Raw genomic sequence first — 15,679 nt, 5'->3', positions numbered from 1 at the left:
GGATTGTTTTGAACTTTAAGAAAAATAGCAAGAGGACAAAGGCATCGTGTTTGCAAAGTGGTGCACCAACAGAGGCACTGATGGGGATAGAGACCTTCATGCTGCTTTGCTTGCAAACAAAAGAGCAGACAGAGATGTTTGAGACCCAAGAAGCCTGTGTGGGCTTAGAAAAATGTGAGACTATTTTCCTATGCTGCCTCCTCGCTACTCACAATTCCAAAAAGAAGTTCAAGCCAGCACCATGTGCAGCATTGGCATGTTATCTGCTATCAGATATGCCCTTAACTCCTTGAACTTCTCATGACTATCATTTCCACAGGTATTGCAGAGTTAGGAGGCATGCCTAGCCAGGCAGTCAAAATACATGTAGTATATTAAAAAATTATTCAACAATTTGGTGAGAACTACTTCTAATGGAATAAAGCACTAACCTGCCCAAGGACCCTGTGAGTAAAAAGAGGACATTCAAAAAACACCCCTGAAATGCAGAGTCTTCCCCATGAAAAGCTGTGTACAGGCTTAGAAACTGTCAGGAGCCATTCTTTAAATTATGAGGTGGTTTTATGGAAATATTGAATATACTCATTAAAGATGAGGGCTTCTCTAGCTTTTCCAGCTTTATTCCTGTCCTCTGTAAATCTTCTCCTACTAAACACGGCATTAAGCTAGTTATTAAGTTAAATTAGGACAGTAGCCTGTCACACACATAAAAAGCCTTGGTGGGGGAAGGGATGTAGGTGAGCTTTATCCTTCTGGCAGCTCTGCCTTCATCTTGGTGCCCAATCTCTGGGCACAGTGCCTCTCAGTTACTGAGTGCTCTCCCCTGTCACAGGTACTGAGGCGGGCAAGTAGGGCTGTGGCGTAACTTAGGAAATTAAAACTGTGGTTTATGAGGCAGCAAGCAGGGAGCAAACCTTTTTTATTTCTTTTTCTTTTTTTTCCCCGCAAGGAAAAGTGGAACATGAGTCAATACTTCTCAGAAGGCTGAAGAAGCCTCACACAGGAGCTGCAACCCCAGCTGAGCCCTGCACAGTGCAAAACTGCCTTCTGCCCCTCTGTCTTGCTCTTGGCAAGGCACGGAGAGCCTGAGCAGGACGCAGCAGTGCCAGCAATCTCGGTGCTGTGTGCAGATCTCGCTGCGAGGGCCCCGAGTGGTTCTGCGGTAGGGAGGTGTTGAGGGCACGCATGAGCCAGCTTTTCAGGTTCACCCGGCCCCACAGCTCCTCATAAACCTGCTCTGTGCGTGAGGAACAGCAGGCCCTGAGATCGGGAGCCATTCCGCGGGTTTGGAAATGAGTGTGTTTTCCAGGTGATGGCTGTCCAGCTCTGCCCAAACCCTGGGCTGGGGGCAGCTCCTCTGCTGGGAGCAGCCCCTTGCCGAGGATAGGGAAGGGGTGAAGCCACACGCTTGCACGGCTGCTGTTATGACCCTCCTCCTTAGCCCAGCGCCGGTGGCTGCACCATTGCTGGAACACACAGCGGAGCCTGGCACTGCCTCAGAGGCTGCTCCCGTGAGGACTTTGCAACCAGCTCATAAACTACTGCTGCTCATCCCCGCTGCTTGGCTTTGGGAGGGTCCCCGCATACCCCTGGCAGCAGCTCCACGGGAGTGCCTGGCCGTGGGCTGCAGGAGGGCCACGTCAATTCCGCGGCTCGTTTTTCCAGCCTGGTAAGGTGGCGGCACCAAACTGTGTCAACAAAATTTGGCTAATAAAGAGGAGCCGTCTCCCTCTGCAGGCGAATGTGAGATCGCTCCATCTGGGAGAGGAAAGCCTAGAGGAGACAATGATTTTGACTCACCCCACCGTTCAGTGACAGCGAGCAAAGAGCATCTCTGCACCAGGAAATCCCTTCCCTTTGGCTGATGTAGGGAGCTGTGCATGGCTCAGCCCCAGCCACTCGCCCCTGACAGGCAGGCTCTGCCCAGGGACATCTCCCTCATGGCCCCCATGCACCTCTCTGACACTCTTGAGATCATGGGCAATACTTTCCTCTGATGCTTCCACATTTTTTACAAATATTTCCCACAGAGGAAGGCAAGGAGCCCAAGCTCTGTGGGTGCCCAGGCTCCAGCAGTGGTCATTTGCCATTGAGACCACTGTTACAACGGGTCCCCTCGTCCCCCCCAGGACCTCCTTGGGCCTGTGTCACAGCAGATGGAGCTGCACAGCAGAGAATATCACCAATAACTACTCCTGTTCCCAGGAGCAGGGAATTATCAGACTGGTGCCAAGGTTCCAACCCTAATTTATTTCAGGAGGGAGGTTTCTTTGGGGGGGATGAGCTGTATTTCAGCCCTGGGGATTACCTGACTCACCAGCTATGTTTCAGTGGCTGGAGTCTTCCGGGCCACTGGAGTTACAAGTCATCTTTAGTGATGCTGCCTTCATGCTCCTGTGGTGTCAGCCTAAGGGGCGACACACAGGAAAGGATATTCCAAAATATAGGACTGCTCTCCTCAGCATCAGTATGCACATTACTATTCCTCATTCCTGGCAGAGAAAAGCCAGCTGCTAAGCTTGGCACAAGCTCCCAGAAGTGTGCATAAGGAACACTGTGACACAAGTCACCAGTGGTACCCGACAGGAGCACTCTCACTGTCCCACCTAGGCAGTGGCGTTGGGCAGGGAGGGGAGATGCAAAGCAGCACCAGGCACGGTGATGTTGGGGTCTCCTCTGTGGGTGGCTTATGGCAGAAGTCTGATTGGTCACCCTGCAGCAGCAACTCCTCAGGTGGTCTCTGCCCTCTCCTGGTAATGGAGGTGAAGAAAATTTCACCTGCAAACGGGCAAAACTTTGGACAGTGATATGATGAAATTTTGGCAGGCTTAGTGGATGCAATGATATTTTGGGGCTTGTAAATCAGATTTGATGCCTTTCAGAGAGGAGGGTCAACCATAATTATAGATCACAAGGTGCCTCATCCTAGCGGTGCAGGGGGCATGTAAATGGGCTACTCCTTTCAGGGGTGGAAGGATCAGCTGCTCTGCAAGGCTCAGAGAGCCCAATGTGATGGCAAGGTCAGTGGGGCAGCACCTCCCTGTCAGAGCCAGCCAAACTGCAGGATAGGGGAAGCTTGTCCAAGGCCCTGGCACTTATAGCAGCTTCTGTTCACCTGAAGACAAAAGAAGCGAGTCCTGAAGGCAGTGCATGAAAAGCAGATGTCCTCCCAAGTACTTAGGCAAGGCATGATCTCAAAAAACAGAAAAGCCCATGGTCCTTCTCAAGCTGTGCTTTAGGAAGGGCTCCCCAAAGCCTTGCAAAAACTGAGGAAACATTACATACCAGCCAGAAGCTGAGCACCATGCTTTTCAGGACAGCTGAGGGCAGCCAATCACACCAAATAGCTGACGGATCTGTTGGGTTCAGAAAGCTCCTCCTTCCTCACTCAGCTTCTTTCTTCCCCCTTTCTCAGAGGCTGCTGCTAAGATGCTTCTCCCTTTCCAGCTGAGCCTGTTTACTCCCAGCAGGACCACCCTACCTGCTGCTATAAAAGACTCTGGATGGGATGCAGCTGGGGCTAGTTACTTTTCAGCTTCTTACACCTACCCTCTATGTTGTCTATAGCAAGAATGGTTGTGTAGCAGTCTTCTTAAGGAAAACTTTTGAGTTACTACTCAATAAATTTCTGCTAGTGCTATGGTAGTGATGCTGTTGACTAACATAATCCCTGACTCCTTTGAATTCAGTTGGAAGTGTTTCTGTAAGGCAAGCTCTTCCAAGATCAAACCATGTAGTGATGCAAAACTCAGCTATTTTAGTAAAGAGCTGTGCAGAGTTGAGTTTTCTTCTGTTATTTGCAAGCCTGGAAAAACAGGGGGACCCCGCTTGATTGGGAAGTGATAAGTGTGCTCATAGTTATATGCAAAACCATTTATCAGTTCAAATGAAGTTGTTTTTATGAAATCCAAGATAACAAAGAAGGTTTGAGGAGTTATTGAAAACAGAATGGTAGTGTTCACAAGGGTAATGGCAGCTCCACATATCTAATGTCTGCTCTTAGAAAAGTATGTCAAAAAAAAGAAGCATAATATCCAAAGCATTCTTGAAAGCAACACAGATTAACCTGTGTATCTTGCTGGGGAAAAAAAAGAAGAACGTTAAATGTTCTGCAAGTGGCAAACTCAGTGTTGTAATGCCAACAGATTTCAACAGAGGCTTTGGCTGGAGTTGAGCTTCAGTGCCCTTCCTGCAAAGCTTTGGGTAAGGTGATCTATCGGTTCAGACAGTGGTAATGCTGCATTTTGGTCTCTAGGCAGGGAAGTAATAATGGCTGTGCCCTGAATCTACCAATGATCTACATGGGCTGCTATTAAGGCCAGTCTTTTTAAAAGCTAAACTAGCTGGGAAGGAGAGTTGAATGGTTAATTTTCATTAAAACTAAGTTGGGGAGAAGCTGAGGCCTTTGCAAGAACAGAAGACAAAACTGGTAAAAACTGAGTTTAAAAATTAATTGCTTTGCTCTCTTCTCTCATGCATTTGCCCCCTGGACCAATAGAGTGAGAGATGATGCTAAAGACATGTTTTGGCAGGACGTAAATGAACAAAGATGTGAGTAAATACATATAGTTAAAAATAGTGGAATTAGGATCAGGCCTAGAGGCACCTTGGTGGAAGTCTGGAATAATTAACTGTAAGCACTGGGGTGGGAAGTTACAAATAGTATAGGGCTGGAGCAGGTGGGGAAGGGAGCCCTTCAAGCCATACATGAGCTGTGTCCTGTGCCCCTGCCCGCAATTCTCTAACGATAAAAAACCCTCTCCATTCTTGTCCCAGGTCTGTCTGAGGTGACCCTCTGGGCCATATTCTTGTTTCGGAAGAAACATGTTTTCATAATACCCCTACCTCCAGATTTATGTGTGTTCCCTTAGGCCCCAGCTTTGGATGCAAAACTGTCTTCTCATTCAGCCTTATCTCCTCTGAGTCAAATGGCCCATCCTTCCCCTGCCTACAGTTTGGCTTACAAAGTGGTGGGGAGCTGAAGAAACGACTGCAGGCCTTTTGGGCAGCACGGGGACACCTTTCACAGTTGTGTGTTTGAATTGTATCCCATTCACCTTTTGTCAGGACTGCCCAGTAGCAAATGAAGTGAACACCTATGTTGTAAGAAGAGATTGGGACTGATCAGGGAAGTTCCTCTACAGAAATCCTTTACCAAATGGGTTTAAAAAAACCCCAAATGTTGAACAAAGACTTGAAGACTGTCCTCCTTGCAGGTGATATCTTGCCAACCAAAGAATCCTCTGACTGTATCAGTTCAGAGCTGGGTAAAGGAGTGTAGGGTCTCATTAGCAGGACTTGCAAAGATGTTCTTTGGGGTTCTCCAAGGGGTTCTCCAAAAAGCTGCATAAAAGGGGCAAGTAACTTGTGGTGGCAAGCAAAACTTTACTGGGGATCAAAACAATCTCAAGACGGACTCAAGTAGAATGAATGCTGATTAGTTTAGTTAAAAGGCAGAAATAAGCACTTCTTTCTGGGATTACAGGAATAGCATTTTAGTCCCAGTTCTGTAGCCAGGGGCTTCTTACAAAGCAAAGTGATGAACTTCAGTTTTGTGCTCTCAGCTTTGCCCAGGATCGGCAAATAGACCTAGACTCTGCAGCCTTGATAGACTTCAACCAGAGGAAAGAGGTGGTGTTTTGTGTGTGGCATAACTACTACCAACTCTGACAGCAGGTGACTCAATTGGGGTCTGGAGCAGGAGAATGACTAAGTGGAGAGGGGCCAACACAGAGCCATTGGCAAAGTATGGCTGAGACTGACCCTGGGGCGATTCTACTTGGCCTAGCGATGGAGAAAGTGCTTTCTATCTTTGAGAATGCAGGGAGGAGAGCTCTTACACACCATCATCAATGCAGGCAACTGTTCACAATGGCAATTTTGCTAATGCAATAATGTTGTTACTGTGCTATGGTTTATTTTACTCTTGTTTAAAGCACTGGACCTGTTCTGGCTGAGAAATACTGAATGTTGGTTTGTGCAAAGTCTCTCGTCAATGAACAGTTCAGGAAACACAAATAGGTGCATGCATGAATGCCTGTAGAGGTTCTCAACCTCAGCCTGAGTTTTGAGAGTTCTTTGCTAAAGGCATAGCTGATCAGGTTGTTCAAAGGATGTCTTTGATCTTAATCAGAAGTCCTTCAATTCGATTTTTGTACACACATTTGTTCAAGAACTTGTTAGTTAGACTAGTCTCAGCCACTAAATTTTTAACTGTGAAAACAGACACTGATGAATTAAATTGACAAATTTTCTCCTAATCTCACGTTCTCTGGATTCTGCATGTGTATTCAACCACTCTTTTCAGAACAAAGTTTGAAGACACAGCAATTCTAGGCAAAAGCCCAGCTGCTCACCTAATGTACTTGTTTTAACTGCTGTTTCAAAACCAGTGGGCCTACTTACAGGCTTTAGGGAACAAAAGGGTTTGTAAATGGTACATGCTACCAACGGAGAGAGGTCCTTAGAGGTGATTTTCATCATGTGATTAGAGCCATGATAGCCTTTATTTGAAGGGTGATTGCAGATTATGACATCTTTGGGTTAATAGCTCCTGATGTCACCATCATTTTGTTTAAGCTTTAGGTTAGCCTTAGCTAACCCTTATGTAGTTTTCCCTTTGGAGGTGTTTCACAGTGGTAAGAGCAACTAGGTCAGAGGGCAAAAAATAACTTGGAGCAATAGTAAGGACTCCAAGTAGTCCCTTCTGAGAGCTCTCATCTTTCAATTCAGTGGGTCTGCTTTGTTTTTTTCCTTTTTGAAAAACAGTCATGCCTGGCAGAGAGAAAGCAGACACATCCAGCGTGTTACCCAGAAGCCATCTTTTAAAGCATGTGTGTGTGCATGAAGGGACAATACCCTCTCTAGCTCTATGCAAAATTGTTCTCAAATGACCAACTTGCTTGATCATCACACACATCCTTCAGAAGGACCATGCCCAAACACTGAAGGTCTGATACAGGTATGAGGGCTGCTGCTTATGGCTGTATCTTGCCAGGGTACAAAGAAGAGGTTTTGCTTAATGACTGCTAGTCAAACATCAGGCAGAGAGATTCAAGGAAGGACTATTACCTCTAGTAGTGTGCAGAGGTTAAACTTTGAACTCTTTGTATCAGCCTGTTCGGGTGACTCTCATAAGGCAATGCGGCTGACCTCCTGGCTGGAGAAGCAGAAGGAAGATAGATGGACTCCTTGCAAGGAGCAGGGAATCCTCTCTTCCCCTTGGGCCTGAGGGTCCTGCTTTCCCAAGGGAGGACAGCTAATAGCTCCAGAGAGTCAGGAAGGAGCACAGCAAACTTTCTGCCTGCTCTTGCTTTTGGGAAGTGAAGGGGTCTGCTCAGCACGTGGTGTCTCCCTGCACTTCTTTTCATTTTTGCTCCTCTCTAATGGCCAAAGATCAGAGGGCCCCTTTTCTGGAGACCATGATGTCACAGGCTGTGGTGACTGGTGCCAGAGGGTGCTCCAGGCAGGCTCACAATTACCCAGCACTGCATCAGGATGGGGTTTTCCACAGGTCTGATTGCTGGGTTTTATCCCTGTTTTCTGTTACATCTCTAAAGAAATGCACCTGTATCGTGGTTGCTGGGAGAAGGTGTTACAGCTAAACTTGGGAAAGAGAGCAGTGAAGGCAAATCAATAAATCTGCACAAGTCTCAGTCTTCATGGAGTCAGTGTGTCTTCCTGCTTACATCCCCGACAGAAGCTCTCTGCTCTGACACTTGCACTGCAGTTCTTCCCTCTCCTTGGAGCAAGTTAGATCCACTGCCCGGGTTTTACCCAAAGTAGCAAATCTTCTGCAGGTTGATCTCTATGAAGCCTCAATCTATGCAAAAATGTGCATGCTCATGTGCTCAAAGCTTTGGCTTTTGAACAGCTATGCTATTTATTGTGCTGCAATACTTGCTGTTGCCCTTTTTAAAAAAAAAAACCTCTTCATTTGAAGTGCCAGAAAATTTAAATAATACCTCATTTGGAACAGCTAGGGATTATCATAGAATGGTTTGGGTTAGAAGAGACCTTTAAACATCATCCCGTCTCAATTCCTCTGAAAAGAGGAGGCACATTTTCAATTAAATCAAGTTGCTCAGAGGACTGTTCAGCTTTGAATATTTGAATCTCTCTGGGCAATCTCTTTCACTGTTTCACCACTTACGTGGGCATAAACTTTATATTAGCTGAATGTAAGCCTAACAGCCCAGGGTAAATCCTCCAGCACCTTCCATCAAGCTCTTGCTGCAATGTGTTAAACATAGGCTCCTTTCCAAAGTTAGAGAATCAATCGGGAGAGAAAGTTTGTTTCCTTATCCTTACCATGTCTTCCCACCTATTGAAGCTACTTAAGCCAAACTGCAGTATGTGTAACAAAATCATGCCTTACCTGCTATGCCACATCTGTTGGGGTCAAAAGGGTTAAAAGATCTTTTGATCAAGAATGTGAAGATTGTTCTTTGTTTTTGTAGTGTGGTCAATGTGGCGAAGAAGCTGCCCCTGGATGGGCCATGTATGAAATCATATGCTCTGCAGTCAGGAGGGACATATGAATTAGGGCATGATCCTAAGCTTTGATGAAAGCTTGCAGTGCTTGTGCAAGAAGATCCTTCAATGACTTTCTCTGCTCCGATGTGTAAATCACAAGTAACAATCACAGGCAGTACAACAAGCTGATTTGGAGGTAGTTATGTGCCATCTTAGCCTGCTCAGCCTTGCCTCCTGTGCAGAAAACTGTCTGTCCTCTGCACTGGTGGGGATGGCAGCATAGCTCAGACCAGCAAGGGCCTGTTTGAGTGAGGCTGACTCTGTGCACACTCACTCTTTTCCTGTAGAGTCTGTCAGAGGTCTCGTATTTAAAGCCAGCCTGAACTGGCATATCCTACCTGGAATTAAATAATTTTTTTAAAAAAATCAACCACTCTGCATTCTCTTTTCCCTGTCCCCACCTGCGTGGAGCAGGTAGGTAGTTGGTGGCAGTAAAGTGACACCAGCAGTGTCAGCTAGCCAACCAGCAGTGTGTGGTGGATACACTGCTCCTGTCCCCCACAATGATCATGTTTAGCTCCATCCTAGTTGGTGTAGCTGCTCTCTTGACTCCTGCCACATATCCACTCTGTTTAAGTCCTTCTACAAGCTGCTCTGTACAGTCTTTTTTGTGACATGTGCTATGGAAGTGGTTGATCTGCAAGGCCAGGGAACTGTAAGTGCTTCTTGCCCTTTACCTATCCTAAAGCTTTGGATTTGTTGATTTGTGACATTCTTAGGAAGATGATTACCTACTCTATAGAAACCACTTCCTGAATTTTGGATCCTACCAGGATTTGGCATGCTGTTACTCATCCTGAACAGTACCTGGAGTCTTTCACAAACAGCTACGTGCTCTTCAGTCTTGAAGAAAGGCGAACATGCTGTCTACCACTAAGTCAGTTTGTTGTTTACTCTCCTGTTATAGGAAATTTATTTTAACACTTGGAGTCTGAAATGTGACATTTGTGCAAAAATCAATAATCCATCAACCCCAGGGCAAATCAGACTGGAGGTGATGCATATCAGAAACTAGTCCTCCCTCTGTATATACTGGTGAAAAAGTGAGTCTCTACCAGAAAACTGAAGCTCTTGTTGCAAATAGCAATCTGAGCTTTAATTGAGCATTAAATTTATTTAGGGCTACCTCAAAGAAGAACTATTTCTGGAATGCTGTAGAAGCAGTCTAGTGGGAAACGCGCTCTCCAGAAGCATCCACAACCTTATTTCATGGTCCTCAGAAAATTGTCCTTTCTCTCTGTGGTCCTACCTAGCCACTGTGGCCTCTGAATAAAGGCATGGAGGCTTCTGCTCCATAGTCTCTGTCTCCTCCCCGCTCATGTGGAGGACAGAATAATGTAGTGCTCCTCTCCCACTAATTCGGGATTGCAGCCCTGATGTGCCAATGGTCTGTGAAGTGTTGCTGGGGCTCTGCTTCCTCACCTGCAGGATCTGAGCTCTGTGCAACTTATTGTGATGTGTTTATTTAAAAGTCACTATGATGTCCACGTTGCATATCAGCTTGTAAAGCATCCTGAGTCCAACGGTGATTCTGAGCACAGTGCCAGTGTCTGGGCACTGGACTTGGCAGCTCTCTGCGTGCTAGCCCACCCAGATCTGGGAGTGCAGACAGGTGTATTTGACATTGTGGAGGCAAGAGGATAATCAGAATGTCACAACTCCATCTGGATTGCTCAGGTAAGCTTTCAGTCCATGAGAAAGCTCTACCTTACTAAGCAAGACAGGGATCTTGGAGGATGCCGAGAGTCTCATCTTTTCTGTCTGCCTCTGTTCTTTACATGTGTTGTTCTTGTTCCCTTCTGCCAAAGACGCACTTGGGGAGGGCTCTCCACCAGCTGCCTGCTCAGGTGGCACCAAACAGCTGAAGTCATGAGCTCTTCCTGTAACTGAACACGCCACCATCTCAGAGATGGATGGACAGACCTGCTCTAGGAGAGGCAATGTTCTTGTTCATGTGGCATGAAGCAGTTTCAAAATGAAAACTTTAACTACTGAACAAAGGATTAGGTTAGGAATAAAAAATTATGTCAGTATCAGCACCTTTTCTACTCAACTAATCCAATTTACCCTTGCATGTCCCAAGAGCGTTCTCTCTTGTGATATGGTGTCTTACATAAAGGAGACCTTGTTTAACAATTGCTAAAGAGTAGGTCGAACAAGCAGGTATTTTGTACTTGTTGTGCCTCAAGCAGCTAACCACTGTACTCCATCTGAGAACAGCAAATCCACAAACAATATTCAGGCAAAGGAGTCAGCAACAGTGAAACAGTTGTCCAGAGCATGGAGGGGGGCCCCAACATGGCTTTGCTGCTGAATAATGACACTGAATGTCAACTTGTATGCACTAGAAGCTAGTGCAAAAAGTACCCTGCTTGTGTGGCTGCACCTAGTCTTTTGGTGTGTAGAAGCCCTTGCAGCAGATGAAAGTTGTCTTCAGCATGTACCTGAGTATTCTGCTTAGTGATGCTACTGCCCAAAGCAGGTGATGAAAGATGAAAGACAAGTGACCTGGGATGGAGACTGTACAGTCCTTGAGCTGCAGTCCTCTGGAAGGGGCAGGACCTCCTGGGAGCTGGAAACACTAATGTGAGAGCTGTGCAAGGCATAGTGGGAGCTCATGCTACATGCAGGATGTTCTCCCTGTGGGGAAAATACTGCTGCTGACATGTATAGGCTGACCTTAAACTTGCAAGTGCTCTACAAAATAGGGAGTGTAAGTCAGCATGGTGCAAAAATCACCAAGGGATTTTAATTCCTATATGTCAAATTCTTCCTCATTTTCTCACGCTAGTGCACTGTCAAAAGCAGAGCAAATTGTAGATGCCCATTCCTGGAAACTTTCGAAGCCAGGCTGGATGGGGTTTTGAGCAACCTGGTTTAGTGGAATATGTCCCTGCTCACAATGGAGGGGTTGGAACTAAGTGATCTTTGAGGTCCCTTCCAACCCAAACCATTCTATGATTCTATGAAATGTCTCATTGAGGGAAACATTCACCTCCTGTTTGAAGAGTCAGCAGTTAAGCAGACGACTTGTGTACAAGTGCACTGATGCCTGCATGAGGCAAAAGTCTCCCCAAGCCTGTGAGCTTTGTAGGGTGCTGCTGTTGAACATGTAAACACATGATACTCGGGTGAAATACCAAGCTGAGTGAAGTGACCAGAGGGTGCAATGAGATATGCTGTGTTCAGGGGGTTTTGACTATATGGGAACCATTTTCAGCTGCAGGAAGCTAAGTAGGAGATTACTTAGAGCCCATTTAATCTGCAGCAGCAGTGGTCAGATGCTGCAGTCTATGGTGAAGCAGGCACAACAGCTAACCGCAGTCAGGGTAAGGGTGTTTCTGCCTGTTGTTGGTGACAATGTTGTTATCACCCTGCCCATCTGCTGAGGGGCGAGCTGGGATGGGTGGGCCAGGTACCTAGTGAGCGGGAGGGCCCCCCAGAGCCCGACGGGGAGACCGGAGCCTCCCACTCCCTGTGCTGGGCAAGGAGCGGGAGGCTCCGGTTTCCCCGTCGGCCCGGGAGGTCCCCAGTCCCGCCTCCGGTGTGATGTTGGGGCGGAGCGCATTCCCGGGATTATATCTGCCGGTGCGAGGTCGGGGAGCGGCTGATTTTGAGTTGCGTCCAGAGATGCTGGATATGGAACTGAACGTCGACCCGTCGGAGGTGCAGCCGCTGGGAGAGTATGACTTCGAGAAGAACTTCAATGCGACGGCTGTCAGGAAATGGATGATAGAAAATCGGTGAGAGGAGAGGAGGTTGCAGCTCCGATGCACCCTGGACCCCGGGTAGCCCCGTCGGGTCCTGCTGTTTCTAGCAGAACAGGTGTGGGGGTCCGTAGTTCCGAGGAGGAGGAAGTTGGAGGGCGCTGGTTGCACACCTCAGGCTGTTGAGGAAGGGCTGCAGCAGTGCATGGGGCAGAGCAAACAGTGGTCCAGGTGGTGCTGCAGCCTGTAGGGAGCTGGTGATGTGTCAAGAGGGCAAAGAGCAGCCACGGATGGCCACTGCAGCCCTTGCACCGGCAAAAAGGGTACTCAGCCCTGACATGCTGCTGTAAAGCCTTGGAAAGGAGTGGGACACAACACAAGGCGCTTGAGGCTCTAGCTTACTGGTGCAACTGGCCTTTTTAGACATCCTGCATAGGCATCCTCTGCCTATAGAGTCTCATGTGTAAATCGATAAAATGCATTGGTGTGTTTGCTTGGGATCCTGCTCATAGGCTACCAGAACCTGTCTCATCCCATCAAGGTTTTGTGGAAGTCTCCATGATGTAGCAGTTCACTTTCTTTTCTGCAGTCCCCATAGTTTTTCCTTGCTAGCTCTACTCACTGTCGGGGCAGACTTTCTTCCAAGCCCAACCTTAACCTTTTCTTGGTGAGAGCAGTTCACTGAGGCTACAGAAGTCTGGCTGAAAATAGGTCAGTATGGGTCTTTTCCTGATGGCTCCCTCTCCTCTACTTGCAGGGACAAGCCTTTAATTTTTGGTGCTATTTATTTGATCCTGGTCTTTGGAATCCAGCATTTCATGAAGGAACGGAGAGCCTTCCACCTGCGGACACCACTGACCCTGTGGTCCTTCAGTCTGACCGTGTTCAGGTAAGAGCCTTTACTAAAACTGGAGACAGCTGTAGATCTTCCCTACGGATTGGATTGATGGAAAGTTCTGGATATCCATGATGTCACTAAGGAAATAAACTATTTTTTTTCCCCATGAAGGCCCTTTCCAACTAGGGGAAGTGACCTGCTCGTACAAGTAATTTGTTTCTCACCAGAAATATTCCAGCAAGTGGAATGAGCTGCAGAAGGACCACTGGGGACTGTGCTTGAAAATCATTAGTGGGTAGATATGAATGTGAAGTCTGCAAAAACAGAGATCCTCCCTTATTCAAAGGATTCCTACTTATTACAAGTTTGATTTGAGGTTTATTACTCTTTAAAATTGTTTTTCCCACCACCACCTTTCTCTAATCCTATTGTGTAGGAGGTGGGGAAAATTCTGCTAAGCTCACAGAAGCATAGAAGATTAATCTAAAATATATGTTTTCAAACTGTCCAGTCTTACAGTACTGGTTTCCTGCAGTGGCCGTGAGACTGTTTCAGCCCATGCTCTGTAACTATAAACAAGCAGATGTCAATTTTCAAAAATTCCCCTTATCTCCACACCTCTTCCTGTCTGTTTCGTGAGACAGAGAGAAATTAGACTACTGCCTCTAACTCCAGTTGGCTTTGATCAACTCAAAGGGACACCGGTTATCCTCTGTTAGGGCTGGGCATGGCAGTGGTCTGTAAAATCACAAGTTGTGTGAGAGGGGAGGTCAGGGGATGACTGTTCATGGTCTGTCCAGAGACAAGCTCATGCAGATGAAGCAGGTTGATAACAAAGAAGAAGTGGTATTTCTCAAAAGCTGTAGGAACTGCCTGCCACAGGAGATTGTAAATGTTCCCTGGGCATGTCCTGTGGGCCCGTGTCAAGAGGTGGGACATCAGGACAATTGTTCCCCTTTTCTGATCAGCATGGCAGCTTTTGCTCAAGTGCCTCTTCAAGCAGTGGAAGCAGAGAGTGTAACAAGGGAGCATTCTTTGATGCTCAGGCCTTGGCTGCTGCCACCCTCCAGGAGCTGCATGGTGGCACCAGGCAAGCTGAAGGGCTGAGTTGGTGTCTCGCAACCTACTTACTCCTTGTGTCTTGCTGCTGTTCTGGTGGGACCAGCAGCCTTTCACTGCTCTGTCTTGCAGGAATATCCTGGCTAAAAGGTGTTGGGCAAACCTGTGCCCAGCAAACAGAGCTAAAACCTTCTGGGAAGTAAAAGAAGATAACAGTTTGTTTAGATGTCCCTGAGACTACCCTGGGCATCGAGATTGAGTTAGCTGAATATCCTTGGGTGCAGAGGTGTCAGAGGCTCTAGTGGGCCCTGGGAACAGTGTTCAGCTCTTGTCTGATTCTCTTGCAGTGTCGTTGCAGCCTCACGGGTCTGGAAGCAAATGGCCTTCCTCCTTCTTAACAAGGGATTTAAGCAATCAGTGTGTAGTCGATCTGTCTACGTTCACCCTGTCTCCAGGCTTTGGATATTTTTATTTACAATGAGCAAATTTGTGGAACTGGGTGAGTCTGAAACTTCTTATCCTGTGTGTTTGTTACTGTTACTTGGTTGTTTAGCTTTGCACCTGTCACTTGTTTTCTTGCTTCCTCAGATGATATGCTTGCTCTCCAAGGGGTTGCAGCCTGATGTTATTAGTCTAGTTTGATCCCCAGGCCAGTGCCTGGACTAGACAATTCTGCCCTGGAATGACTGCAGTGAGGGGGCAGCAGACAAGTATTCAGGGAAGGGCTGGGCTTTCTGCCCAGTTTCAATCCAAAGAAGTAAAGAAGAGCTGGTCTGAAGTGCTGTGTAGGTAGAGCTAGGTAAGCAAGCCTGGGGCAAGGGACTCTTGTACTACAAACATGCCAGCAGATAGGGTGCCTGAACGATCTTTTTCAATACAGACTATTTCAATGTGAACTTAGGTTTTGGTGGGATCAAGCCATATAATGGCTTCAGTATTGAAGCTTGCTTGTTCTGCTTCATGTGAAAACTTGTGCAACTGCTGTGCTTTCACCAAACTAACAATGCACCTCTCTCCCAACTCAAGGTGACACTGTGTTCATTGTTCTCCGGAAAAAGAAGCTCATCTTTCTCCACTGGTATCACCATTTAACCACAGCAGTTTTATCCTGGTATAACCATAATGAAATGGCGGTTGGTTGTGGCTGGATTGCAGCCTTGAACTTCAGTGTCCATGGTCTCACATACACCTACTACACTGTGACAGCCATGGGCATCCGGGTACCCAAGTCCATCGCCATAACAATCACCACTTCACAAATGGTGCAGATGACGGGATTTTTAATAATGAACATCTTTATCTTCTTCTGGAAGGATGATAAGGTCTGCCACACCACCTGGCCACTGCTTCTCAGTGGATATTGGGTTTATATCACTTTTTTGATACTCTTTGTCAACTACTTCTTCAAAACTTATCTGAGTGGCACCTGGAAATCAAAGGAGGAGTAAAACCAGGGACAGAAGAAGAGACTGGGGTGGAGGTGGGGAGAGAGGGAAAGGGGAAACTTTTCACTTCTGTCTGGATCTCAGGTGCCTAATGG

At 46.9% G+C, this 15,679-nt stretch overlaps 1 protein-coding gene and 1 long non-coding RNA gene across 2 annotated transcripts; one reads left to right on the top strand and one right to left on the bottom strand.

The window, feature by feature from the left end:
* Window positions 1-5,133: 5,133 nt before the first annotated feature.
* On the bottom strand, window positions 5,134-7,401 carry LOC116790488. Its single transcript, XR_004358375.1, has 3 exons — window positions 7,297-7,401; window positions 7,072-7,159; window positions 5,134-5,343 (listed from the first exon to the last, which is right to left on the bottom strand). It is a non-coding gene; the product is annotated as an uncharacterized LOC116790488 (long non-coding RNA).
* Window positions 7,402-12,165: 4,764 nt separating this feature from the next.
* Window positions 12,166-15,587, top strand: LOC116790244 (elongation of very long chain fatty acids protein 6-like). Its single transcript, XM_032695027.1, has 4 exons — window positions 12,166-12,278; window positions 13,000-13,131; window positions 14,487-14,638; window positions 15,166-15,587. Exons 1-4 carry the CDS (start codon window positions 12,166-12,168, stop codon window positions 15,585-15,587), a joined length of 819 nt encoding a protein of 272 aa, XP_032550918.1.
* The last annotated feature ends 92 nt before the right edge of the window (window positions 15,588-15,679 follow it).

This window comes from Chiroxiphia lanceolata, chromosome 8, assembly GCF_009829145.1.
Source record: "Chiroxiphia lanceolata isolate bChiLan1 chromosome 8, bChiLan1.pri, whole genome shotgun sequence".
Lineage (NCBI taxonomy): Eukaryota > Metazoa > Chordata > Aves > Passeriformes > Pipridae > Chiroxiphia > Chiroxiphia lanceolata.
This window is presented reverse-complemented; position numbering and strand designations above follow the sequence as displayed.

Bases quoted from the DNA above. Each gene is read 5' to 3' on its own strand.
- LOC116790244 (XM_032695027.1), top strand. From the start codon at position 12,166: ATGCTGGATATGGAACTGAACGTCGACCCGTCGGAGGTGCAGCCGCTG. The intron at 13,132-14,486 runs GTAAGAGCCTTT...ATTCTCTTGCAG, and splicing joins TTCAGTCTGACCGTGTTCAG to TGTCGTTGCAGCCTCACGGG. The intron at 14,639-15,165 runs GTGAGTCTGAAA...TCCCAACTCAAG, and splicing joins GAGCAAATTTGTGGAACTGG to GTGACACTGTGTTCATTGTT.